Source organism: Monomorium pharaonis, chromosome 10 (assembly GCF_013373865.1).
Source record: "Monomorium pharaonis isolate MP-MQ-018 chromosome 10, ASM1337386v2, whole genome shotgun sequence".
In the NCBI taxonomy this organism is placed as follows: domain Eukaryota; kingdom Metazoa; phylum Arthropoda; class Insecta; order Hymenoptera; family Formicidae; genus Monomorium; species Monomorium pharaonis.
This window is the reverse complement of record NC_050476.1, coordinates 3,822,760-3,848,500: the sequence shown is the minus strand read 5'-3', so window position 1 is coordinate 3,848,500 and position 25,741 is coordinate 3,822,760. Positions and strand designations below refer to the sequence as shown.

Genomic DNA, 25,741 nt, shown 5'->3' with positions numbered 1-25,741 from the left:
ATAAAGAATCACGTCACGCCATAAGTCACTGTTTGCGACAGAAAGCACATCTCTTTACTAGTACAAAAGAATTGCATTTTTCTTTTTTGAAATAACCATCTTCCAATCATTGACTCTTGCGTTCAGCATTCGATATTATACTTTTATGATTTATCAGCAACATGTTTGCGCATCGCATTTACATCGAATAATAAGAAATAGAATAGACTACCAACAAAACGAGTCTTAGTTGGCAATAATATCATTTCATAACGTTGTGCTCAATTGATTTCTACTCCTAATAACGCTACAGCCTCCCTTTCACAAGTTTTGCATGTATCTGTAACTCGTCTTTTCATCGAGACCAAACTAATAGTCTCCTATATTTTTATTAAAAGAATGAATATATTTTAATGAAAGGTCCTTCCCCCCTCTCCGAGTCTCGTTACACATTGCTTAAGTAATATACGTAATATTATGCATAAAAACATATGTATGTAATTGCGGAATGATAGTCTCCGAAATTGCGCGACTACCAGTATGCAATCCCCCTTCCAAAATATATTATTTCAGAATGATAACCTTATCAAATTTATTAAATAATAAATTGGAACATTTTAGAATACAGAGAGCTGACGATCTTGACAATATCTCATGATTCGATTTGAGATTTTCTTATTCCCTTAAGCATATATAGTTTTATCTAATTTTGATATAATTGACAGATGTCGGGTTAGTTGGGAACAGATATACTGTTTTTAACATTTATGAAAAGTTTAATTTAAAATGAGAAAACTTACAGGTACTAAAATTATAGCAAAAGTTATATGACAAATCTAATTTTCCAGGCAATGCTTGCCTCATGTGTTTAATTGGTAGTTTGAGTCTCGACTCGAAAAGCCAGTATTATCACATTTGAGCTCGGTTTGACATAAAATATCAGACCAAAAATTTAGAAAACCACATGAATAATTGATTAACCACAATATTTTTTTAAGGAGTATTGGCTAACTATTATATATGCAGGACACTATGGAATTACTTTTATCGAACATTATCGAAGAAAACAAAATTAAAAGTCTAGCTAATCTATTGTCTTATAAACCGATAACAATTTACTTTTCAAACGGAAAGGATTAACATAAATGAACGGAATATGTGGTGTTATCATTTACGGTACAGCTGCAGATAAGACTTTTGTCGAGTGTATGCACTTTATTCTTTCCTACTTCGTCGTTTGATTTGGAATACATTACGATCCACTTGACACATCAAGCCTCGGAGACTTATATCGTTATTATGGCAGCTCAGGTAACAAGAAAATAATATTTTAGTCTTAAAGAGATTTAGACAGTTTAGATGAGAACTTAGAAACATTTAACGAGTGATTTATTAACAAGGTACACGAATTCACCGTCGAAATGACGTGCGAAGGATGCTCGACTGCTGTGCAAAACGTACTCAGGAAAAAAGCAGGTACTCGAGATGCTATTTGTAATCAATTTTGCAAGTGCAAAAATATGCATGTAATCCTTTTTGTTCCACAAATAATATCAACAACTTTTACAGACGTTTGCAAAAGTACTTTTGCAAAAATTAATGAATCAAGTGAAATGAGGTTAACCTTAAAGCTACTGGTGCCACTTACATTTTTCTCACATTAATCCTTTTGTAAACTAGATCTTTTTTGGCACAAGCAAAATTTCACTTTTAAATTTCAATTTTTATTAAAGGTTTTTGCATTTAATTAAAAAAACTATTTGGTAATTTAATTATGATGTTGAAAAGTAATCCTAATTTTTAAATGAAAATTTAAAATAGTAAACAAACTTGGGCTGGGCCAAAAGAGATCCAGATTACAAACGGAGGATTATTACTACTCTACAAAATTAAGTTAATTAATTAAAATTAATTAACTATTACACAAAATTAAGAAATTTTTCTATTTTATAGATTTTGCAAGGTGTTGGAATAATTAAAGTAACATTCTTTTAATGTAAATAAAATGTGATTAAATGTCATTTTAATCTATCAAAATTTTGCAAACAAATACTGTACTAAACTTAAATTAATATTTTGGTGAAAATTCATCCATAGAAGCAGGTGTTAAACATACGGTGTAAGAAAGTAGAAGGGTCAAGCAAAGAAAGAACACAATTACAATATTAGTAAAAAGATATATATATATGTTATAATTTATTGTTCAAAGTATCTCTAATATATTATCATGTAATACATAGGTATCGATGACATCAAGATAGATTTACCAGCAAAAAAGGTATTTGTGACCACTGCGCTTGGATCAGATGAGATTTTACAAACAATCAAGAAAACAGGAAAGACTTGTCAGTTCTTAGGGACCCACTAAGGAAAATAAGTAATTTACGTGATTGTAACAGGTGCTGCTAAAAATATGTATGACATACATTATAAGAGAGATATTTTTTACATTGTACCTTTTTTATAAAAAATAAGAAAAATCACATTAATTGTTCGTGTGTGTATATATACATATACATAAAAAGTACAAAAATATAGTACATTTAAGAACATATTAGAGATCATGTAATTAATGTCTTCTATTATCCAAAGCGGCTTACATATTAAAATTTCTTGAGTTTATCAATATTTAACATGAGATGTTACTTTTTCATTTATAATACAAAGCATTGAAAAACTAATTATCAGCAAATTTGTAATGTTTACAAATTTCTCTGTAACCTGTATTATAAAATTATCCCTCAATAGAAAAAGGTCTATATACAATCAAATTTAATGTAAATATAATTATGTATAAAATATATCCAAATATAAATGTTTTGCTTCTTTTGCTATAATCTGTTTGTATGTAAAAATAATAATATTGAAAAATAATTAAGATTATTTTTGCAGTTTTTTCAAGTTTCAAGAAAATAAAAAATTGCCCATATATTATTGTATTCATATAGATATATATAAAGTTGTACATATTGTATAATTGCAATATAATTGCAATTTTATTTTATATATATAAGGCAAGAATTATTTTTAAAATTATTTTTCAATTATTCTTGATTTATTTTACACAAACACAAAATATTTTTTTGGGGAGATATTTTATATATAATTATATATTTTATTTTCCCTTTCTATATATAGAAACATATATCTATTTAAATTTAAATATATATATCTGTTTTTATCACGTCGATTAAAACTGTGCTTGGAAAATTAACCAGTTGTTAACATTGATACGTATATACATATTATTTCAAGTGATAAACGATTATAAACCAGGGGAATTTAGTTTTTCAAATTGTTCTTCTAATGTTATTAAGCGTCGTTCTAACATATTAATATTTTGACGTATTAATTGTACTTCATCATACAGTACATCTATCTTCTTTATAGATTGGTTAGACGAAGATGCACTCAATATTTGATTTTGTAGGATTGGCACTTTTGCTATACGTTTGCTACGTCTCGTTTTAGGAGATTTAATGTTCTTAACATTGATCACTTCTGGTGTTGACAGATCTGGACTGCTATCTGATTCTGAATCCGACTTTTCTAATGCATCTAATAAACACTGAAATGATATATCTTATAAATTTACATAGTCTTTGATATGATTTACGACACTTTAATCCTGGAATGCTACTGTGAGTAAATTTTCATAAATTCATTCACAGTAGAAATTATATCAGTTACTTGAAAATTTAAAAAATTAATTCAAGTTTAATACAGTTTTTGTTGATAAAATTTTGATAGCTTAAAATATTTGATAAGATTTTTTACTTTAAAATAATGTCAACTTTCAATTATTTTAACAAAAAGAAAATGTAATAAAATTCTTAATTGTGCGAGCATGTAAGAAAAATATGAACAGTATTCCAGGGTTAATAAAATGCAATCATTACTTTTCATATTCAATAAATAGTGGTTATGTATTAAGTTATTACTTTTGCTTGATCCTGCTTCTTGTATGTATCTTCTTCATGTTTGTCGCTAATTGAAAAAATCTCATCTACATCAGATTTTTCTCTGATGACAGGGAGATGTAATTGTTTAGAAAACTCTCCATTTTGTTTATCCGTAGACAAATTTAACTTCCATAGTAGAATTTGTCGATCTGTGCCACCAGAAGCAAAAAACTCACCATCTTTTGAAAATGCTATGGATGTTATAGCAGTCTTATACGAAGGTCCCTTGAGAGTATAAATTGGGCGGCCTTCTAGAAGATCTAAAATCTAATCATATTATTTCTTGTTATCAGCAAACCCGATAAAATCACGAAAGTTTAATAATCTACCGAAATCGTTATACAGGGTATCAAATGAACTTATCACCTGTTCAATCAATAATTCTAAATTTGAATCTTTCCAGACACACCGTATGAAATAAAAAATTTCAATTACCTTCATTGTAGAGTCATCAGAAGCTGTTAACATGAAATGTCCTGTTGGATGAAATTTAATCATATTCACAGTTTTTTTATGAGAATTATAACACTGATATAAAGCACCTGTTCTTAGATCATACAATTTTACAAATGTATCCATACATGTTCCAATATATATCCCATTTGGATGAAACTCCACATATCTAGCAGGAGCTAACATAGAAAAATTTTATTCTAGATTTGTAAAATATAAACTTATTAAATGTTTTTAACAAACCTTTTAACTGATTAAAAGTTTTGACACACAGTCCACTGGTAATATCCCATACTTTTATTGTTTTATCATCGCTACATGATACCAAAAGTCTTCCATCAGGAGAAAATTTAATGCACCTGACCCAATGTGTATGTTCGAAAAACGATTTAAAGAATGTTTGTGCTTGTGTATACCATAGTTTTATATTTTTGTCATTTGATGCAGTAGCCAACTAAAGATATCAGCAATTTATACAAGTTGTCCATGGCAAGCATTAGCGAGAAATTGGACAATTGGACACAAGAAATTACCTTTTCATCATCTGGACTAAATTGCAAAGATGTCACGTCAGAATTGTGAGCTTTAAAGCTTGATGAAGATCCTTTAACTTTAGGAGTCCAAATTCTCACAGATCTGTCTCTCGAAGCACTTGCCATAGAGCTTCCATCTGACGAATAACACACATCCAAGACACTCTCTTTATGGCCCATAAACTTGTAAGCTGATTTCTTTTTTGTCAAGTTCCACAATATTATTTTCTTGTCGTGGCTACTAGATATCAATTGATCAGTGTTTGGATGAAAGCTTAAAGCTGTAATTACATCTGTGTGACCTATAAAGTTTTTTTCGTATGTGGGGTCGTTGCTAATCTTTTTGTTCTCCATTATCCTTCTTGACAGCATAGTAAAACAAAAGAAATAAGTATAAAAAATAAATAAAGATATGTAAAGTAAAATCACAAGCAATATAATGAAGGATAAAGCTTGATTTAAATTAACAGAATTTTTTACAGTAATTAAAATCATTTTATAAGAATAAGTGTTTAGACAGTCTAATACATGTATGAATAACCCCTAAAATTCATGTCGAGTACAGATTATTGTATAATTTAAATAATATTAAATGTGAGTATACGCATTATATTTTCACGGATTCTTTAGCATTTTAAAATAACGTAATTATCATACTGTAAAGGTATGAAAATTAACAATGCTGTCTCGTTTAATGTATGTTTAATTTGATTTAACCTTTCTATTTAACTAATATTCATGCCTTTGAATTACAACGCCTTCACAGATTTAGTTTTCATACCAATATTTTACTTACGGAAGATTTTATCGAGGATTCATATGATATAGCCGAACGTTATAACTTCGATGATTCCACTTCTCAAAAACAATGCTCGATAGAGGGTATTATTTTAAACAGATGTCAACAATCACTACGCTGATGGATTCAAGGTTCAAAGGATGTAAATTTCGGAAGTTACCGGAATAATTCCGTACCGCAAAAATATTTCAATGGTGATTATTCTGTTGCACATAAATTTACTTTTAACTTCGATAAAATAGTTACTTCAAAAGTTTAGCTGCGCTCAGTCGCCTTTGGCATTCTAATTTTATAAAAGCTCTTGCCCGAAAAACATCTTTATTTAAAAACGCATTCAAAAGTTGAAATTCTTTTTTATTTAAAAGAAGACAACATTGCTTTTGCAGCATAAATACATTGGCTTATTTTGATTATCTCCGGATCGAAGCTTGTTATTCGTTGAACATCTGGAAACGTGATGATCTTAAGGCGCACATTAGAAGAAGCGAAAAAGCAGAACCAATCAGAAGTCGTTCTGGTAGTTAATGTCGTCAAGTTGAGGGATTTTCTTCTAAATTAGAATTCTGTTATTGTCACAGAAGATTTTTCGGAAGGATAACAAAATTTAGAGAATTTTTTAAGAAAAAAAAATAAAGATTTATAACACAGATTCTCACAAAGTTTGAGGCACAATAAATTTTTCAGCTGGGGAAGAAGCGAAATCAAATTTCGAAATAAATTACAATTAAATTTCTTGCAAATAAAAATGAATCGCTTCAAAAATATTATCAACAGAAATAAAAAATACAAACTTTTATATCTAATTTTACGATAAGGAATATAATTAAGTCTGGGAAATTCTGTTCTATAGCAGGTACTTTTGGGGAATTGTATTGATATAAATTATAATACATAAAATTTTTATTATATTTTACAAATGATTATAATCTAACAATACTGATACCAGTGACTGATTTGACTTTCCCGCGTTTCGCTGTTCGGCTTCCAATGTGAACGCGCCTGTAGAATCGGGCACTCTCGGGCGTCCTCGGGCTCGCGCGAATCTACGTACTTGTTGCACGTTGCGAACGTCGCGTGCGCACGCTTATGTCGTAGCTGGTCGCATTTTTGCGGGGACCCTCCATCGGAAGAGCCGCGAGGCCACGATCCAATTCATTCAACGCAGAAACTCACGCACGCGGTCGAAACATGGCGAACTATCACAAACCCGAACTGAAAATCATCCAAGAGCTGCGGGACATCGCGAACAAGCTGAGGATTCACGCGATCGAGGCCACGCAGGCCAGCAAGTCCGGGTGAGTCAGCCTTGAGTTCCTCTAACCGGCGACGATGACGGAACGGTCGCCCCGGCAACTGAACGCCGCCGTGGACGATGATAAGCGAGAATAATTATGTAACCGCGAGTTCCCGCGCAAATGTTACTATCGATCTTGACGACCGTTGAGACGTTGCCTTCGCTCGTACGTTTGAAACGACAAATTACAGGTATTTCGTTCGGTGTCTCGAGAGGGGAGAGGAGTTGAGAAAATTCCGGATGAGAATCAACTAGGAGGACACGCATTATTCAATTATGCTTGATAATTAATTAAGGAATATTTATAGCCTGAGGAGTCATACGTTTGTATCTTTCTTGACATGCATTTATGACCCGATAGATTCTCGTCATTTCTGATAAGAGTGTCGCGTCAATTATGTCTAATGTAGCGCGATTATTCCATAATTAATAGACGAATTGAAATGCGGACACGCGCGGAAATGACGCAAGCTGCGAACACAAAACGCCGATAAACCGCCTAGCGTCGTATACGATTTCCGATTCTTTTTATTTAACCCTTTTGTTTCTAGTAGTTTTATCAAAAAACCTTCTTTTAAATAATATATTATGTGCTATTTACTGGCCACGTTTTTAATACATTACTTCTAGCAAATAAATCCAGAAAAAAGAGGTATATTTTATAGAAATATTTCGTTGTTATAATCTAATACAATCTGCTGAATCGATATGCGTTTACTTTCAATGTTTACAATGCTCTGTCTCGCGACGCCATGCGTCGTTCAGAAAAACAAACTAAACAAAACGGAATACGCGCGAATGCGTGATTGCCATGTGCTCATTAGTGCCACAATCTCTCATTATTCTACTAAACTACATGTTACATTTCTGAATATTTCGATTTTTTAAATGTATGATTAAGAGTTGGAAAAATTTGCGAATTTATTAGAGAGAAACAAAAAAATGAATACAATCTTTGTAAATAAGTATTATTTACTATATTTGAGATGTAGAAAATCAATTTGTATACAAAAAATTTAGAGAGTTAAAAGTATAGAAAATAAATTTCTTTAACAAAGCAACCTGCTATTTTCTGATTAAATTTTCTTCTAATTTTGCTTAGATTGAATCTAAAATAGAGATATTAGGAAAATTTTATACATAAAAATACAAATGAAAATTTTTACGTGAAAATTAGTTTTACATTTATGTGATTACCATTTTGCAATAACATTTTCCTAATAATTTTAAACTGCAAAACTGTAAAACTAAATATCTTGAAGAAAATTAGATCAGAAAATAGCAGAAAACTTTCTTAAAAGTTATGAAACTGACGAAAACATGATTTATTTGAAATTTTTTAATCTTTAATTACAAAAAAGCTTAAGTAGTTTTAAAAAGTTTTTTATTTCAAAATTTTTAAATTTTTTACATTTCAAATATAATGGTAAATGACACTTGAACGAAGAGAGAACTATGTCTATTTATTTTCTTTCATAAAAAATAATCTTTGAAAGCATTTTAATCTCCCAGACAAAAATGAATGAAGAGCTCTAATGTACTTCGAAGACAGAGCTTATATTCAAGCTGTGTAATTTAAGTTTACACAGTATAGATATCTTTTGTAATCAGGTAAAAATAATCTTCTTCATCATTCATAATAAACAACAAGAATGCAATAATAGATGCAAATTACACGTTGTTCATTTGCAGTATAGATAGATGATCTAACTCGGTACAATTTTATCGATCCTTGTGAAGTAATAAAGAGGAAAGACAGATGCATGCACCCATAATATTTTTTTGTATAATATTTTTTAACTGGTATCAGCAATTTATACTATTACGTGATTTGTTACTTGCATTGGATTGTATTGCGCGTGTATTAAATTAAGTTAAATTATAAAATTCACTCATGCTATCCATGACTTATTTTATTGCGCTATTGCTGCTGCCGGAATGTCTCAGCGACAATCTAATTTAAAAAATTGCTAGCTCATTAGTTCTTTCAACTGCGTGCGTTCTTACGCTCGATGACTTGTGGTTCTAGTATTTTTCGCAATTTTAGCATGCAAAATTAGAAAGAAATTGACGATTTATTATTCTACTAATTGAATTCATGTTTCAAAACTAAAAATTTAAGAAAGATAATTTAAAACCCATTGCATATATGTGGTTATAAAATGTTGTAAGATATAACAATTGGGGAAAGGAGGAAGCTGCTATTATCGGTTGTAAAATGTGTTCTGAAAAGTAGTTAAATTTTATCTTTTATGCTTACAACAGCATTGTGAGGTTGTAAGAAAAAACCAATCAGAGGACTGTCACGTGTTCATGTTGCCACTGTTCATAGAATGTATTTTTGTAAATTAACTTTGTTGTACAACATTTACTATTACTCTCACAATTGTTTGATAAAGTATCACTTCAAATATGTATTTTACGGTTTTTCATAATCTATTGCATAATGTATTTATTACTATATTTGTAGTTAATAAACATTTTAAATGATGAACTCATTGATATAAAAACAAATATCATTTAATGATAGAAAAAATATGTTTATCTTGCAAGGATATCGACTTAAATAATCCTTCTGCGTTGATTGTCATTTTATATTCCTTAATCTATATGTGTGTGTGTGGACGATTATAAGAAATGAAGGCGTCATGCGCTTGCATTCGTCGAGGTCACATAAAATGAAGGAAATATGATAAATGTGATAGTAGCAGCAGGTCGTCTAATAAATTATTTACCGTTGTATACAACTCGAATATATTAATGGAAAAGATTCACATTCGAATTTTGATATAAAGAACGACATTTGTTAAAGCAGTAAGTATTAATTAAGAAAAAATAAAATTGTATTTTTTAAATAGATCTTTATTTAGAAATGGAAATTTATTTAGGATATATAAAGGTTTTTTTGAATTAAAAAAATTTTTCTTTTAAAAAATCTAATAATAGAAGTGCTCTTACATAAGATATGTGTATCTGAGTACATCTGAATTGCTCATATGTAAATGAAGTTCACTACATATGGCGTTCTGTGGAATTTTACTGTGATGTATTTACATACGTCGCTAAATGACTGCCTGCAGTATGTTTGGCAGTAAGACGATAAGATTCTGATTTTCCCCACGTTTTTAGAGTTTACGATTTTTGGTCACGAAAAACTTAAATAATTAAAGCGACAATCAAGATAGAGAACACGAGTACAAGTGTAATTGATAGTGCTGTTAAAGAGTAAAATAAATTCAAGTAAAAATTACAATGAGTAAGTAAAAGTTACAACCAAAGTAAAAGCATATATTTGAGTTGAAAAAAAAAACCAATGCTTTGAAATATTGATAAAAAGAAAAGCTGTTCAATATAGAACGCTTGTTTTTCAGTTATGTTTTAAGACACCCTATATATTCGTTCTATATATCGTCATCATCGTCGTCGTTGTAACGAGTCGAAAAGGTAGGGAGATAATCGCGCACAGTCGAGTTTACCGAAACTCCTCTCGCCGGCAGTCGCGATTGAACGTTCATTGTCGACGACAGTTTCAAAGGTTTTAGGTGTGTAGTTCTGTTCACAATGGTTCGAGACAGGAACATGGAAAAACTTCAAGATCTTGCAAATAAATTGCGTATCGATTGCGTGCAAGCAACTGAAGCATCAAAAAGCGGGTATGAGAGATTGTAGATTATATTTATAATTAACTAACGTATTTGTTCATCACAAGCTTTTCCTTATTCATATGTAATATTTTATTATTTGTTATTATATTTTATCTTTATTATATATATATATTGTATTTTCAACACTTAAGCCGGATAATAAATTAATAAATGCAAAACATAATCATAACATTGTTATGCTGTTGTACATTCTGTGATAAACTTAGAGTGATTTTTTAATGTAATAAATAGTAAGACTTGAGTTTCACTTATCTATTTTTAGTATCAGGGTTTTTTAACCACGTATCTCAATGAAATTATATATTGAAGATAATAATAGAAGATAGATGGAAGCTATTTTAATGTTTAAATGAAATTATATATAGCAAATGATGACAGAAAATAGATTATGTAATAAATTTTATAACGAATATTTATCACATTCATGAATATCACATGTTGTTTTCATGACCCTTTACGAGAAGGGGAATATATCATACATATTCGAAGATAGTATATGATACACCGCCCAAGGTTGATCTGACCTTGCTACGACCTCGAATAATCTTAGAAAAAACAGATATCGTTTGATTACGCGAATAAAATTATTGCCGACGCGAATTAATACTTAGAAAGAATTATTGCTTGTAATTTTTTATTGTCTAGAATTATATTTTGTACCCATAATTACTATACATACTACTGTAGTTAATTATTTGAATTTATTTCACTTTTTATATTAATTTATATTTTGGTTTGCAGGCATCCCACATCATGTGCGTCTATGGCCGAAATTATGTCCGTTCTTTTCTTCCATACAATGCGTTTTAAGGTATCAGCACCACGTGATCCGAACAGTGATAGATTTGTCCTTAGCAAAGGTCACGCGGCTCCAATTCTTTACGCAGGTAAATTTACAACTAGTTAATTTTTTGTTATTTATGGAGTTTTTAATTTGATTAATCAGTGAAATTATCAATTAAATATTGTAATTATAATTAATTTAATTATTTTTGTTTTAATATTTGTAATATATTTGAATAATTTTATAATATACACTTTACATTTATATTTTATTATAGCATGGGCGGAAGCAGGCTTGTTCCCAACCAGCGAGTTATTGAATTTAAGAAAAATCGACAGCGATCTGGAAGGACATCCTACCCCGAGGCTCAATTTTGTAGACGTAGGAACCGGTTCATTAGGACAAGGTCTCTCAGTTGCAGCAGGAATGGCTTATGTTGGAAAGAATTACGATAAAGCCAGTTACCGGTAAGTTATTTAACATTGAATTAATATATTGTAGTTCTATGCTTAATTAATTATAATATATTAAATCCGTATTAATTATAATATATTAAATATCGTATATACTACAATATTTAAATCTGTTTTAAATTGGTTTTAAATCCGCCTTCTCTCTGATGATATTCTCTTTATTTATTTTTCAGTGTTTATTGTTTAATTGGCGACGGAGAAGCGGCCGAAGGTTCTATCTGGGAAGCCCTCCATTTTTCATCCTATTACAAATTAGACAATCTCTGTGCTATCTTTGACATCAATCGTCTTGGACAAAGCGAGCCTACTTCGCTGCAACATAATATGGAAGTTTACCGTAAAAGATTAGAGGCCTTTGGTTTCAATGCTTTAGTCGTGGATGGTCATGATGTAGAAGAATTAGCGAAGGTATATGGTAGTTACATTGAATGAAACAATTGTTTATTTGAATATATACTAAAAAAGTTGTTTTAGGCTTTCCATGAAGCGCAAAATACAAAAGGACGTCCCACTGCCATCTTAGCTAAGACTTTTAAGGGTAAAAATTTCCCTGAAATTGAAGATCTGGAAAACTGGCATGGCAAGCCTTTGGGTAACAAGGCAGCTGAAGTTATTCAGGTATATTAATATTAAATTAATATTAAATATATCAAACATTTATATAATATTTTGATACTAAGAATTTACGATACTTTTTTTGGTAATATATTTATATTATAGCATTTGAATGGACTTTTGAAAAACTCTGGACCTCTTGGCCTACATCCACAAAAGCCACTTGTAGATGATGCTCCCATTGTAGATATCAGCAACGTTGCGTTGGCTTCACCTCCAAATTACAAAATAGGCCAACAAGTAGCTACTAGGTTGGCTTATGGTACAGCTCTTGCAAAGGTTCGTATGTTTTTGACATTTTTGACGTTTATATTGAACAAAATACATTCGCAAATCTATATCTTCTAATTGTTTTGTTTCAGCTAGCACAAAATAATCCTCGTGTCATAGCTTTGGATGGTGATACAAAGAATTCCACTTATGCCGAGAAGATAAAAGCGGTTGACCCAGCTAGATTTATCGAAGGATTTATTGCCGAACAGAATGTTGTGGGTGTTGCCGTCGGTGCTGCTTGCAGAGATCGTACCGTCGCGTTTGTATCCGCTTTTGCGACATTCTTCACGCGTGCCTTTGATCAGGTAAGCGCAAGTCAGATTTATAAAAATTAATACGTGAATAACGAAGAGATAGACAAATACATTACATTTTATTATAGATTCGCATGGGTGCGATATCTCAGACGAATATAAACTTTGTCGGTTCGCATTGCGGCGTGTCTATCGGTGAGGACGGACCCTCGCAGATGGGCTTGGAGGACATCGCAATGTTCCGCGCAATCCCGGGTTCTACCATCTTTTACCCGAGCGATGCCGTATCGACGGAGCGTGCCGTCGAATTGGCGGCCAACACCAAGGGCATTTGCTTCATTCGCACTTCTCGTCCGGCCACGACCATTTTGTACAAGAACGATGAGCCACTGGCCATCGGTAAAGCCAAAGTAGTCAGATCTTCAGCTAAGGATAAAGTGCTCGTGATCGGCGCCGGTGTAACGTTGCACGAGGCAATCAAGTCTGCCGACGACTTAGCCAAGGTTGGACTCAACATCCGCGTAATCGATCTGTTCACGGTTAAACCCATCGATGCACAAACTATTATAAAGAACGCCAAAGAAGTCGGCGGGCGGATCATCACTGTTGAAGATCATTACGCGGAAGGAGGTTTGGGAGAGGCAGTTCAATCCGCGGTTGCTATGGAAAGAGACATAATAGTAAAGAAACTGGCGGTATCTGAAGTACCACGTTCCGGTCCGCCAACGGTATTGCTCGAGAAATATGGCATCAGTGCTCGTAATATTAGTACGGCAGTGGAAGAAATTATGAAATATTAATTTCACGGCTGCAGATCGCTGGTTAGATCGAGAAGCTACATATAAATATTCCATTTTTTCCAAAGCACAAATTTTGATGGATACATAACAAAACATTCCATCTCTTTAAAAATATTTACACAACGATTGAAACTGGTGTAATTTTGGTAGAGTTAAATTTCTGATGATCCAGACATGGGAGAATAGTTTGCAGCATTGAAATCTGAATCTAACAGAAATAAATTTCAAACGCTGCTCTAAAATAACTAATGTACATTGAGTGTACACATAATCAGGAAAAGCATTTATTTCTAAGCAGTGGTATAATACATAGTCTGTTAATTAAAAGGAAACATCTTTATATAAATATATATTTACGATTTATATAAAACGGCAAATTTGTAAACACGTTTGTATATTTTTCTAACAGGAAAGTTCATTCCTTAATAAAATTTTATTTTTTGATGTTGCATATACTAAAAATACTTTTACGTTTATTACAAGGCACAAGAATAAAATATTAAAATATTTTTGGAATTTTATAGAACATCAAAGTGAAAATAGAACTATTATTCAAAAGAATTAATTATATTTTGCTTTGTTTCCATTTTACTGTTCTACTTAAAAAAAAAATCTTGTACATAAATTAAAAAGTAATAACCGTAAAATTTAGAACTTTAAATTAAAAAATAAGCATACTTGAAAATAGAACGAGTATGCGAATTTTATTTTTCTAAGTTTACTACTTTCTAATTTCGAAATTTTAAAATGTAAGTAGTTTAATTATTTACGTCTGCTGATTGCTGACAAATGAAAAATTCAATCGATTTTAATATCAGTTTTTAACATATATACCAATTCATTTTGTCTTCAAAAAATCTATGAAAAAATATTTTTATATTTTAACATTTTTTTTGCAATATTTTTACATTATATTTGATTAGAAACGAGGACGTTGGTGCGGGTGAAAAATAAATTAATCTACAAATCATAAAATTTTAAAGTAAATTACATACTAAGCATTAAATTTTCATGTTAGCAGTATGCAGTTTGCAGTATATGTTGATTTTTTAAAATTTTATTACAAATTTAACCCACTTTTGCATAAAGTAATATTTAATTAGACGCGTTCATATAACTTGCAATTGTTTTTGCGAGCGGAGAATTTCCAAGTGTTGGCAACCAGACGACACGAATTTATATTACCGACATTTGTCACGGGTTTCCGAAGCGTTCAAATGTGGCGCCACGAGTCTTTCATTGAACATGTGGAATGACGGTTCGTTCCGCGTTCCTTCAACCAAAGACGGTCACTTTGCCAACCTGACTGTCATGGCCACCGAGCGTTCGCGTGTACTGCTTATGCGCATAACTTTTTCCTTTCCACGATGTCCAGCCTGGTCCAGCCGGTATCGCGTGCTTATACGATAGCCGCGTATGCGTTGTGACATCAGGAACGCAACAAGGACAGTTAAATCTTGATTTGTTATAAATTTGAAAGATCATCGGATACGCAAAACTTTTATAGAAATTCAATACCGACATGTTGAATGAATTGCAAGAAGGAAAAAGAGAATATTCTTTAAGAACAATAAAAAAAAATTCTCTCAAGAAGCTTAATTGAATATATAATTTTTGTGCAGAAATGGTAATTTTTATTCGATTTTTCTTCAATGCAACTTCACCAACTCCGGTTACCTTAACCGGTTATTCCATTGGAATTGACCAATCGCATTTGTTAATTTTGCTTAACGACAAATACGATTGGTCAATTCCAATGGAATAACCGACCGGTTAAGGTAACCGGAGTTGGTGAAATCTCGGGCCTTATAATTTTATTTAACACATGCGAATAAATTTCAGGAGGCCATTCGTAAACAGTCGGTTTTCCCGCGTTTGACACGCTCTTGCGCATGGTACACGCAACACACAGCCGCAGACGGGAGACGCACACAACGGACGGCGCGACAGTCTCGTTCGCCACGCGCGCAGCGCCCTCGCGCGCTTACACCCAAATACGCGCGTGCGTCCCACGTTCCGCGATTCGCGTATATCGCCACACTGTATCCCCGAAAAAGATGGCCGCCATGAAAGCGTACGGTGGTGATGTTGACGTTATCGTTCGCACCGAGGTCGCGTCACGTCCTCGCGCATCGTGAAGATAGTCGTGCGTGCGTGCGTACGTCCGCGTGCGCCGTGTGGACCGTGCCGTCGTGCCCATCGAGCATCGTCGCAGGCGACGAACATACGTGAGTGAGTGCGAGAGAGAGAAAGAGAGATAGATAGAGAGAGAGCGCGAACGAAGGTGGTGCCCGTTGATCCGTACGTCGAGTGAAATTTCGTGCGAGATTCCACGGTATCTTTCTCCCTCTCGGCGTTCCTGATTCGACGATCAACGGAACGTCCTGAGGAAACGAGCGCTCGAGTGAGAGAGAGCGAGAAAGGACGAAGGAGGAAGGAGAGACGGACAGCTAGTTAGAGCGAGAGAGAGAGAAAGAGAGAGAGAACGAGAGATAACGAGTGCTCGAAAACTCGTATATACGTGCCTCGTTGCGAGTGAGACAGCGTAGCCCGGAAAACGTCAGGCGCACGTTCACGCGGACGGGAAAGGATCGGGATCGCGCGATCGGAGCGATTTGACGAGGAGGAAGATCCAGGACGGAAGTGCGAGCGAGAAATCGGCAAGAATAGCCGCCGGGTCGCCTGGCGCGTGGAAAAAATCCGGCGAGGGAGGATTGAGGAACAGCGAGTGAGGACGAGAGAGCGCGTGGGAGGAGTGGGGAAGGAGGGAGGGAGGGAAGTGAGAAAGAGAGATACGCGTTGCGAGTCGAGTGTGTCCCGTGTCGCCGCGCTTTAAGCTTCAGCCAAGTCATCGTGGTCGTCGTGGGTGGTGCGTGGCGGTTTCCCCGCGAGTGAAACAAATGCGTGCGCGTCGTACGCTACGACGAGCTATTACGACGAGACCGTCAACGAAGTGCGTCGCTGCCTCCGTCATCGTCGCTGTTGCCGTCGCGTCATCGTGCCATCTCGCCGTCGCGCCAGCAGCACCGAGCAGCCGTCGCCGCCGTCGCCAGCGTCGCAGCCGCTCGCTTTTACGCGCGATCTGAGCCTCCGTGTCAACCGAGGGACGGCCATATTAATCCACCACCACCACCACTACCACCGCCACCACCGCCGCCGCCGCCGCCGCCGTCGCCGACGACGACGAAGTACTACGCTTCCTGGTGCTCCTGTCGGAGTTTCGTGACGAGGGTTTTTTCTATCAGGCCCCTCCGTCGTCGTTCGAGGGTACCGTGCGTGCGTGCGAGTGCGTGTGTGTGTGTGTGCGTTCGTGCGTGCGTGCGTGCGTGCCCAGGTCTCCGAAGGGTCTGCCCGCGAAGAGCTTCACGGTTCTCTCGGTTTGTTTCCCTCCGTCTCCTGCCACAACCACCGTCGCCGGATGACGGCGCGTATACGTGGTGCGTGCGGCACGGTGCGACCTGTGTGTACGACGAGCGGCATAGTCGACGAGGTGCGTCCCGTGCCGCCTGATGTCTACGCATCGTCTTCGTCGCACGGAGACAGCAGCACAGCAGCGGCTCGCCACCCCCGTGTCTACCCCTACCTCCGGCAGCAATACCACCCTTCCTAGGCCCTATGGTAGCCACACGGTGAGTAGTAGTACACCCTGCACCGATACACGTACACATATTTTCCAACGCTCGCGCTGCGCGCCGCCGCCGTCGTCGTCGCCGTCGTCGCCGTCGCCGTCGTCGCCGTCGGCGATGCTTCGCGAGCCGGGCAGCGCGAGCGTTTCGACGTAACCTCTCCTCCCTCATGTTCGACGGTATACCCACGAGTGAGAATACATTGTTGCGGCATGTATACATCATCGACGCCGACTCGGTTGAGATGACGCGCGACGTGACGCGACGTCTTTTCGTGTTTACGTGCGCGCGCGCGCGCGCGCGCATGTCCACGCCGATAGCGTGGCCGTTACGTGCATATACGGGATAACCTCTTCTTGTGTACGTCCGTGGATCTCGCGTGCTTCGTATTAGGGCCGCGTGTTCGGGCACGTCGTCGCTTTCCTCGTATGTTTATATGTGTGATGTTGATACGCCTTGGTACACGTGACGCGATCATCTCTCTCGGTATTTATAGAGACGCGCGGCACGCATTCGTACATGTGTTGGTGTTGCGATAAGATAATTTCAAATCTCGGAGTAACCTAATAACGCGCCGTCCGAATAATAATTCGTTGATTAGACATATTGAGGTTTCGGTCAACGTGACCGGCGGGCTCTTTATGCACGGGCGTATACATAGAGAAACGGGATGTTCCCCCGATTCCGGATTTGATCACGCTGTATACATTGAGACGTCTCCCGCGATGTAATCTCTTACTTCTCCGCGCCGCGTAGCGCTCTCGCGTTTATTATAGATGTTGATTAGGACATATTGAGGTGTCACGACATATAACCCTCCCGCCATCGTATTCATAGCTATGCAAAATAAGACTCGCATTAGAACAATGCTGATTGGATATATTGAGTGACTCGGGTGACCGGCCGGCGTAACCTCTCTTTCCTCGGCGCATCCGTAAATACGTGGAACACGGCGCTCTTGTTAATGCTAATGCTTACGTATGTACTTTATACGTTGAACATTCGGCTGACGCGGCAACCTTTTGCACTCGAATTTTGCTTCGCTCCAGATTTCGTATCCGCGTTGTTAGAATTCACTCTCGGGAGCAAGTTGTTCACAACGTAAAAATTTCTCAATATTTCTTTACGCATTTTTTTTAACACTCATATCTTTGCCCACGCTTCGAGAAGCCTTTCAATGGATTAGTAATTAGATGTAGAATGTGTATATTCGGTTGGAAAATTTATGTTAAATTTATATCGCATATATCGCAACCCAAGCGCGTACACTCACATTTGTGGTGTTAATTTAACACAAAATGATTATTTTTTAAAAGTAACATGTCAAAAATTAACATGAAAAAGATAACGATTCAATACAGTTGGAAAACATTTCTTTTTTAAAATTAACATTTATTGTATATATTGACATATGTACATTTTTTTTTTATTAATCTTAGAATTTATATTTTGGAACTAAATTATTTTTAATTATTTATATTTACCCATACATTACGTTATTTTAACATCAAGAAATATTGAACACCAGGTTAACACAAAATTTAATTACATTATGTTAAATTAACACTTGATTATGTTACAAATTAAACAAGAATTGGTTTTAACAAAATGTTTTTTTGCTGTGCAAGAAATATTCTTTTGTCATGTTGTAATCTTAGGCTTGCTCTGCTACTGGTGTATTATATTTTGGAGTAAACAGAATTTTATGCAGGTTTTATATATATATATATATATATATATATATATATATATATTGTGTGTGTGTGTGTGTGTGTGTGTGTGTGTGTGTGTTGAATATTTGCATTAAAATCGGTTTTTGTTAAAATATGTTATATTATTTTATACAGATTATTTTTTCTGTGGATTATTATTTTTATCTGGTTAAAATTATCTTGTTAAATTTTGCGTAAAACAATTTTATTTGCTACATATTTGTCATCTTAAAACTTGTACCTGTATGAGTTTTAAAACATAATTCCTAAAGATAGAAGCTATAAGGTTCACTTAGGTAATGTAAGTAAATATATCATTGGATTTGAAAAATATTTAGTATCGATACGTAAAGATGTCTTGTATTCAAAAAGTTGAATGCATGCGAGCCAACACGCATTCAAAGGAATATATTACATCGTTGATACTCTGATCGCGAGTCCACTACTTTCCGTGTACGAAATATTTTAGAGAAGATTCTGCACACGCAAGAATCTATTCTCAAAGGAAATCGATTTTTCTCTATCATACCTTATATCTCTATCATACCTGGCGCTTGCAAATTTTATTCTCCATTCACCAATTATTTAAAATATAGTCTCTAGAAATAAAATCCCTGGCTTTCAGAGGAGTCTGGAAATCTATAAATCAAATTCCAGGGTATTATGAGCCATAGATTTACCCGTTATGATCAACATTTTCATAATCTTTCATTATTTGTTTTAATCTTGCTCACGATTTACGATAAATACAAATTCCATAGTAAATGAAGGAAGGAAATTTGTATTGATTTAATTAAAACATAGCATATTTAGTTTTAATAATTGCAAATTATTTCATCTTTTGAAAATAGGGACTATCTCCGTCGACAAGATGTTTATACACTTTTCATCGGACATTCCGTGTACAAATTTATGTTTCGTACATAATAAGTGTCATATTAAGTCAAGGAGCGAACGTCGTAGATCAAGATCGTACGATATACTCGTATCTCGTAAATATGTCATATCAACAGTTCTCGTGTTTGCCCACGCATGTCTTCCCTATTTTTTTTCATTCTTTTTTTTTTTTTTTTGCGAACGCATAGGAGAGATTGCTTGACGATTAATCATTCCCCTTCCGACACCACCCCGGCCTCTTTAATACCGAACGCGTCCCACTGCACCATTTGCCCTTTTACTTTAATTCACGGTGACGAGGGTGCGCTCCCTCTCTTAGCTCCATTGTTTTTGACTTCATATAATATATTTCGCGCACCAGCGTAAACTTTATAATTAAATGTAATATAGCTATTGGGAAATAATGCACGTATAAACGCGATGCACGTGCACCGATATAAATATCGAAACTTGCGCGCCAGAGCTTAAAAATGCGCCCGTTGTTAAAATATGTACTTTATTTAAAGTGTTTTCCCGAGTCTCTTCTTTACGTTACTCTCGTTCGCTAAATACGATTTTATCGGGAGAATACGCCCGTGGCTTTTTTAACGCCACAAATTATTCTATCAGGAAAGAAAATGAAGGAAAAGACGCGATGTGTGCGCGCACGTGTGTGTATAAAAGGAACGTAGGAGACTTTTATTTTCGCGAGTGCGGCATTAACTATTTCCACCACGTGCCGTGCATTTTAATCCCACGGGCTGCGCCGCCCTGGCAATTAGGAAGAATTACTCTGAAACTAGCATTCCGCTGTAAATACCTGCAGCATCGCGTTGTTTTAATACAGGAGGGGTGAGTGGGAGGAGGAAGGGAGCACGCGGCGAAAATAAAACGCGTGGCATTAATTTTTATTGAAACGTGATGTGCTATTGATTCCGTTATTGTCGCCAGTCATTGCGCCGCGATGCATGATTGTTCCGGATAGATGAATGCGCGAGGTGTATTATATTTTTAGCGCGAGAAAAAGAAAGCGAAATGAATACCGTGTTTCACACGTTTTCAAATCTCTCGTTGCACATGTTGAGCAAGCGTGATAAAAATACGGGTGGTAGTGTTCGATTATTAATCTGCAGAAAGAAATGTTTTTCTCTTATCTTTTTTCGTTGTTCTTTTTTTGTACGAAAGGATAAATTAATTTCGTATAAACAGTATAAATAAAACGGTTTTGTTAAGGTATCAAAAAATTTAGATAGATACAGAACTGAAAATAATTTTGTTGGAAGCATCAAATTAATTATGTACAACAGCATGACGAAGCAACGCTGCAAAAAATTTTAACTTTTTAAATTTTAATTAAAAATTTTAATCTAGCAATCAGCTTGAGTGTTTTACATAATTATTTTGGTATAGAGTTTTTTTTAACAAAATCTATTTTTAAGTTTGTGTCTATAAATTAAATTTTTAGATACTTTAGCAAACTCCTGTTCTTTCCGTGTACGGGTACGTAATATACAAAATGAAAGAACTTTCTGCGTGAGTAAAGTTACAAAGCAAAGATGATTTCTTTAGTTTTCAGAGATTTCTAGTTAGACGGCTAGTTAACTGTTCTTCCCTCTTCAAATCAGCAATTCAATTAAACATATCGAAATTTAAAAGATCCGCAATTGCGAGGCATTGCATTATTACGCTATCAATTGAAACGAACTGATAAATTAATCATGCGGCAGTCATATTTATGACTAAAACATGAGGATATATTAAAACGAAACTGCGCGGTCCGTTTCGAATTCATATCGGGCGTATGGCGACGCTTCAAGGCAATATAATATTCGGTCTGGGAGTAATTATTGGCATCGGAGATTAAGCGGCATTAATAGAACGGCAGTGGCAAAGCCGTGCATTGTTTCTGTATCCCTAATTACGTCATACGACCTGCATCGGGGTCATGTACCGCAGTCGAGACGCCTTCCGGAATACAGGAATGTCGATTCCCTCGGTGCCTCGCTCCGGGAACACGACGACTATGCAATGCAAGAATCGCCATATTACTGGTTACATGTTCAGCTAATTTCTCCATTTTGCTCCTTTCTCTGTGTCCGAGAAGCTTCTCCGAAAGTGTATCTTGCTTTAAATATGAAATGACACATAATAAAACGCAGCTAGAAAAAAAAAGCCGTCCCAATTTCTCGGATTTCGTGAAAAGCCTCGTAAAATAAAAATAAAAAAGACGCCTCATAAAAGGTGGATTCTACAAAACGTAATCGTTTATCGATGAAAAATGAACACACAGCCCTTAACTGTCGCTAAACTCGGAGTAGATTTTTTTTTACAGAAGAAGACGTTTATATCTCTAGAGGTAATCAAGTAAGAACAGAAGTAATTTGATCCATGATGATATGTGTCACGTATTTGTATACATGGATTAAGTTTCACAGTTAAAAGTAGCTTATGCAATTGAGCGAAAACGACGTCGAGGATTATGCAGATTGTCGTGGATTATTGCTTGAATTTATCGGAAACTCTGCGAAGGGCTAAATATAACTGCTATCGATATTTTATTACGGCGGTGGTTGTTTTTACAGGAGCGCGTGATCTCGCACTTATTAGTATTACTGACTGATAATCGAAGAAAATTGATGGATAAATCCAGCGTGCAAACTTCGGTTACTTTATTTTATCATAACGCATTAATCTCGCGGTACGATAATGGCATTACTCCGCGATGATGTGCAGTCGCAACAATAGCGCGCGAGCTTTTCCTACGGAATTAGAATTTGCGAGGGCAATGTTATTATAACATAACGCTATATGTTTAAAGTTTAAGTTTAAAGTTAAACTGCTAAAGACTTGAAGTTAAGTAAGTTCTAATTAATTCCGTTTGTTTCTAGTCTTGTTTCTCTAAACAGAGATAGAGAAAGAAAATACAGAAACTAATTTAGTTCTCTCTCTCTCTCTCTCTCTCTCTCTCTCTCTCTCTCTCTCTCTCTCTCTCTCTCTCTCAAAAGCGTCAATTAGTATATATCCATCGTCGTAACATAATTCATTAATTGATACAATTTATTTTAACGTGATATAATAACATCCTGTTTGCATTCGATAAATATTCATTCTAAATGTCCACATTATCAAATGCGATTTTATGTTAATTTCAACATCTGTCAAATAATAATTGTGCATTATACAGTAATAATATAGTAGCGCGGACGGGCATAATATTTCCATACGATATTTCCATAACATCCTAACGTGAATTTCACGGTGGTGTGAGAACCGATATATATATGTATTCACAGAGAGGCCAACTATTTTGCGCAGAAATGTTTATAATGCGATAATTTTGTAACGGTACGTTGCATAAACGCGTTGAATTCGACGTGTAAGCGCGGCGAGAGAACTGCTTCGAAATATCTGTGGAAAGAATTCCGGCAATTAAAACTGTAGCTACCCCGTGAGTGTGATTCACGATGAGAGAAATTTTATTATTCTCCGCGTAGGCGGATAGGAAAGCCATTTTACGGCCTGCCGTTTTATTAACTCGGACAATATAAAGTGTCAACGACATTTTATAATACAGTGAAGTTCGAGTACGCTTACCGCTCTCCAAGTGGTGCGTAAATCTATTTTTATACTTTTCGTGAAATGAATGATCTGGTCAGAGATTTACAGATTAGAAATCTAAAACTTAGAAATTAGAATCCAGAACAAATTATTTGACTTATTATTATAATAGGAATTGGCTGCAAAATTTCCTTTACATTAAATTTGCTTTTTTAGAAAATAATATGTTAAAATTCTTTGATAATTTATTAGTAATTTGTTAATTTTATAAACTGCCAATGATGAATATATTTCAATATGTAACGTTTTTTCTCCTTTTTCAGACACATCTGAATATAATTGTTTATAATTGTGTATAATTTTATTTTATCTCTGAGTTTCATTCTGGAATTAAATGAGTATCGTGGAAGCTTCTTCTAAACCAATCATATTATTATGATGATATTTCATCAGCGGAAACAATTTAAGTTAATTTCGTTGTGCGTCGGTGTTGAATTTGCTTTATGTTGGAATCGAGTAGCTCATTTCGGTACTTTTAGCTGGAAAATTTAATACTTGTTTATTAGCCGACGTGCGCGCGCGCGTGTAACAGCATTGAACGATTATATAACGCATCTTGCTGGCTCATCATGTTAGTCATCGGTTTACACAAAAACCGTTAATGGGCTTTCCTGCTCGGCCTTCGTCGAATGCACGTAACGCGTTAAAATAGTACTTTATCACTTTCCATTAGAAAAGTTATTAACCCGAGAATAGTAGCGCGATTTTTCACGTCGTGAACGAACGGTGTAATCGATCATCCCGAGATTCAAATTTGTTTTGCATTTCCCCTTCAAAGGCTCAGGTTATCGTGTTTCTCTAATTATTTATTATTATTTCAGAATAGACTTTAATTTTATATATACTGAAAAAAAAATCGGATAGAACAAAGCTTCTGGATTTAGTAAATTTAGTTAACTATAATCGAACCAAATTAAATTAAAATTTATATAGTCTGTTCAACAATCTGATGTACGAGTTTTAACTAAACAAATTAGTCAAAAATAAAAGATTAAAACAACGAAGACTATTCTCTCATTTTTAGCAATAAATATCTCTTCTTTCTCTTCATTTTTATTTTGGAACAGTGTCCCAATTTGTTTTAAGAATAATTCTTTTATTTTTGACAATAAAAATATCTTTTATTTTTGGGAAAATGTTCCAATTTGTGTTTAGAATAACTCGCTTCTATTATATCTTTTTATTCTCGATTCAATCCGTAATTTTAACTTTCCTGATCACTTCTTGCAATATATATAACCTTGGTAACACGATTCAAGAGGATGAGATAATGCACATTTATGATAAAATATTTTTCGAGAGAATTAAATTACGTATTTGGCGATTAAACACCTGCACGTTTGGCGCGTTGTTTACTTTTATCAATTTTGTCGCATACTGAATCCTTATGATTCACGCTTCTTCGTTTGTACAGTTCGAGAATCTTCAAGAGAAGTTGTCTTCTGTTGCTTAGTAACACAATGCAGCGCATGATTCCACCTATGTCACTGGAATGTACTCATGTTAAAGTGCATCCGAGATGAACTTGCGAATACATTCTGTCTTATTCGCAACTGTTTGCAATATAATTGGTTTGCTAAAAGGGAACACGGAGAAGAGATATATAGAACAGAAGACAGATAATTCCCATTTATCATTTGCGAATAATATCACGTTATGTTAAAGGAACAACGAACAGCACTCCATTATCTATTCCATTAATTTACAAGAAGTTCTTCATTTCCAATAGCTTATACCTTGTCAGTTGTATATTTTGCCTGGATATTTCTGCAAAAGTTGAGTTCAAATTAAATTAAAAAGACACCAGATGTTCATTTTTCTGCATTACTGCATTCTGTAAGATATTTACAAGAAAATACTTTTTATTCGATAAATGGCACAATATATGAGTGCGTTATTCTATTGTAAAAATTTCGTGAAAATTCTAGAGATGAATATCCACTCAGAGTTGTGAACCACTGCCTTCAGGAGGATGTTTCTTGAACGCGTTTCTTAGCAATGGGATACGCGATTAGTTACACGAAG

The 25,741-nt window shown here is 34.9% G+C and overlaps 4 protein-coding genes across 10 annotated transcripts in view; 3 read left to right on the top strand and 1 right to left on the bottom strand.

Moving 5' to 3' along the window:
• Positions 1-1,134: 1,134 nt before the first annotated feature.
• LOC105829504 (copper transport protein ATOX1) lies at positions 1,135-2,750 on the top strand. The gene is made up of 3 exons (XM_012668404.3): positions 1,135-1,290; positions 1,380-1,455; positions 2,220-2,750. Exons 1-3 carry the CDS (start codon positions 1,279-1,281, stop codon positions 2,345-2,347), a joined length of 216 nt encoding a protein of 71 aa, XP_012523858.1. The 5' UTR covers positions 1,135-1,278; the 3' UTR covers positions 2,348-2,750.
• Positions 2,751-3,042: 292 nt separating this feature from the next.
• On the bottom strand, positions 3,043-6,764 carry LOC105829506 (POC1 centriolar protein homolog A). 5 transcript variants are annotated; one of them, XM_012668412.3, is made up of 6 exons: positions 6,670-6,764; positions 4,928-5,285; positions 4,638-4,848; positions 4,377-4,573; positions 3,921-4,208; positions 3,043-3,547 (listed from the first exon to the last, which is right to left on the bottom strand). In XM_012668412.3, exons 2-6 carry the CDS (start codon positions 5,279-5,281, stop codon positions 3,245-3,247), a joined length of 1,353 nt encoding a protein of 450 aa, XP_012523866.1. In that variant the 5' UTR covers positions 5,282-5,285; positions 6,670-6,764; the 3' UTR covers positions 3,043-3,244. The 5 variants fall into 5 exon arrangements, with proteins under 5 accessions (XP_012523866.1, XP_028049317.1, XP_012523865.1 ...); XM_012668411.3 differs by lacking the exon at positions 6,670-6,764 and adding an exon at positions 5,724-6,432 and having other exon boundaries at positions 3,047-3,547; positions 4,928-5,288; XM_012668410.3 differs by lacking the exon at positions 6,670-6,764 and adding an exon at positions 5,724-6,431 and having other exon boundaries at positions 3,047-3,547.
• Positions 6,765-6,877: 113 nt separating this feature from the next.
• LOC105829505 (transketolase-like protein 2) lies at positions 6,878-14,436 on the top strand. Of its 2 annotated transcripts, none has more exons than XM_012668406.3 (8): positions 6,878-7,021; positions 11,427-11,572; positions 11,747-11,936; positions 12,116-12,350; positions 12,417-12,560; positions 12,663-12,836; positions 12,920-13,135; positions 13,213-14,335. In XM_012668406.3, the coding sequence occupies exons 1-8, from the start codon at positions 6,915-6,917 to the stop codon at positions 13,882-13,884; spliced, it is 1,884 nt and encodes a 627-aa protein (XP_012523860.1). In that variant the 5' UTR covers positions 6,878-6,914; the 3' UTR covers positions 13,885-14,335. The 2 variants fall into 2 exon arrangements, with proteins under 2 accessions (XP_012523860.1, XP_012523861.1); XM_012668407.3 differs by lacking the exon at positions 6,878-7,021 and adding an exon at positions 10,503-10,673 and having other exon boundaries at positions 13,213-14,436.
• Positions 14,437-15,851: 1,415 nt separating this feature from the next.
• LOC105836382 overlaps positions 15,852-25,741 on the top strand; it is a 71,771-nt gene continuing 61,881 nt past the window's right edge. The window contains exon 1 of one of the 2 annotated variants that reach the window (XM_036293250.1): positions 15,852-17,513. In XM_036293250.1, coding sequence (XP_036149143.1) covers positions 17,394-17,513 — 120 coding nt within the window. In that variant the 5' untranslated portion in view covers positions 15,852-17,393. The remainder of the gene's footprint in view (positions 17,514-25,741) is intronic. The other variant, XM_036293251.1, reaches the window with a different exon arrangement.

Coding starts and splice junctions, on each gene's coding strand:
- LOC105829504 (XM_012668404.3), top strand. Junction 1,456..2,219: donor CGTACTCAGGAAAAAAGCAG/GTACTCGAGATG, acceptor TGTAATACATAG/GTATCGATGACATCAAGATA.
- LOC105829506 (XM_028193516.2), bottom strand. CDS start 5,422: ATGATTTTAATTACTGTAAAAAATTCTGTTAATTTAAATCAAGCTTTA. Junction 4,209..4,376: donor CTGATGACTCTACAATGAAG/GTAATTGAAATT, acceptor TAATATGATTAG/ATTTTAGATCTTCTAGAAGG. Junction 3,548..3,920: donor AGAAGCAGGATCAAGCAAAA/GTAATAACTTAA, acceptor ATATCATTTCAG/TGTTTATTAGATGCATTAGA.
- LOC105829505 (XM_012668406.3), top strand. CDS start 6,915: ATGGCGAACTATCACAAACCCGAACTGAAAATCATCCAAGAGCTGCGG. Junction 7,022..11,426: donor ACGCAGGCCAGCAAGTCCGG/GTGAGTCAGCCT, acceptor TTTGGTTTGCAG/GCATCCCACATCATGTGCGT. Junction 13,136..13,212: donor TCACGCGTGCCTTTGATCAG/GTAAGCGCAAGT, acceptor ATTTTATTATAG/ATTCGCATGGGTGCGATATC.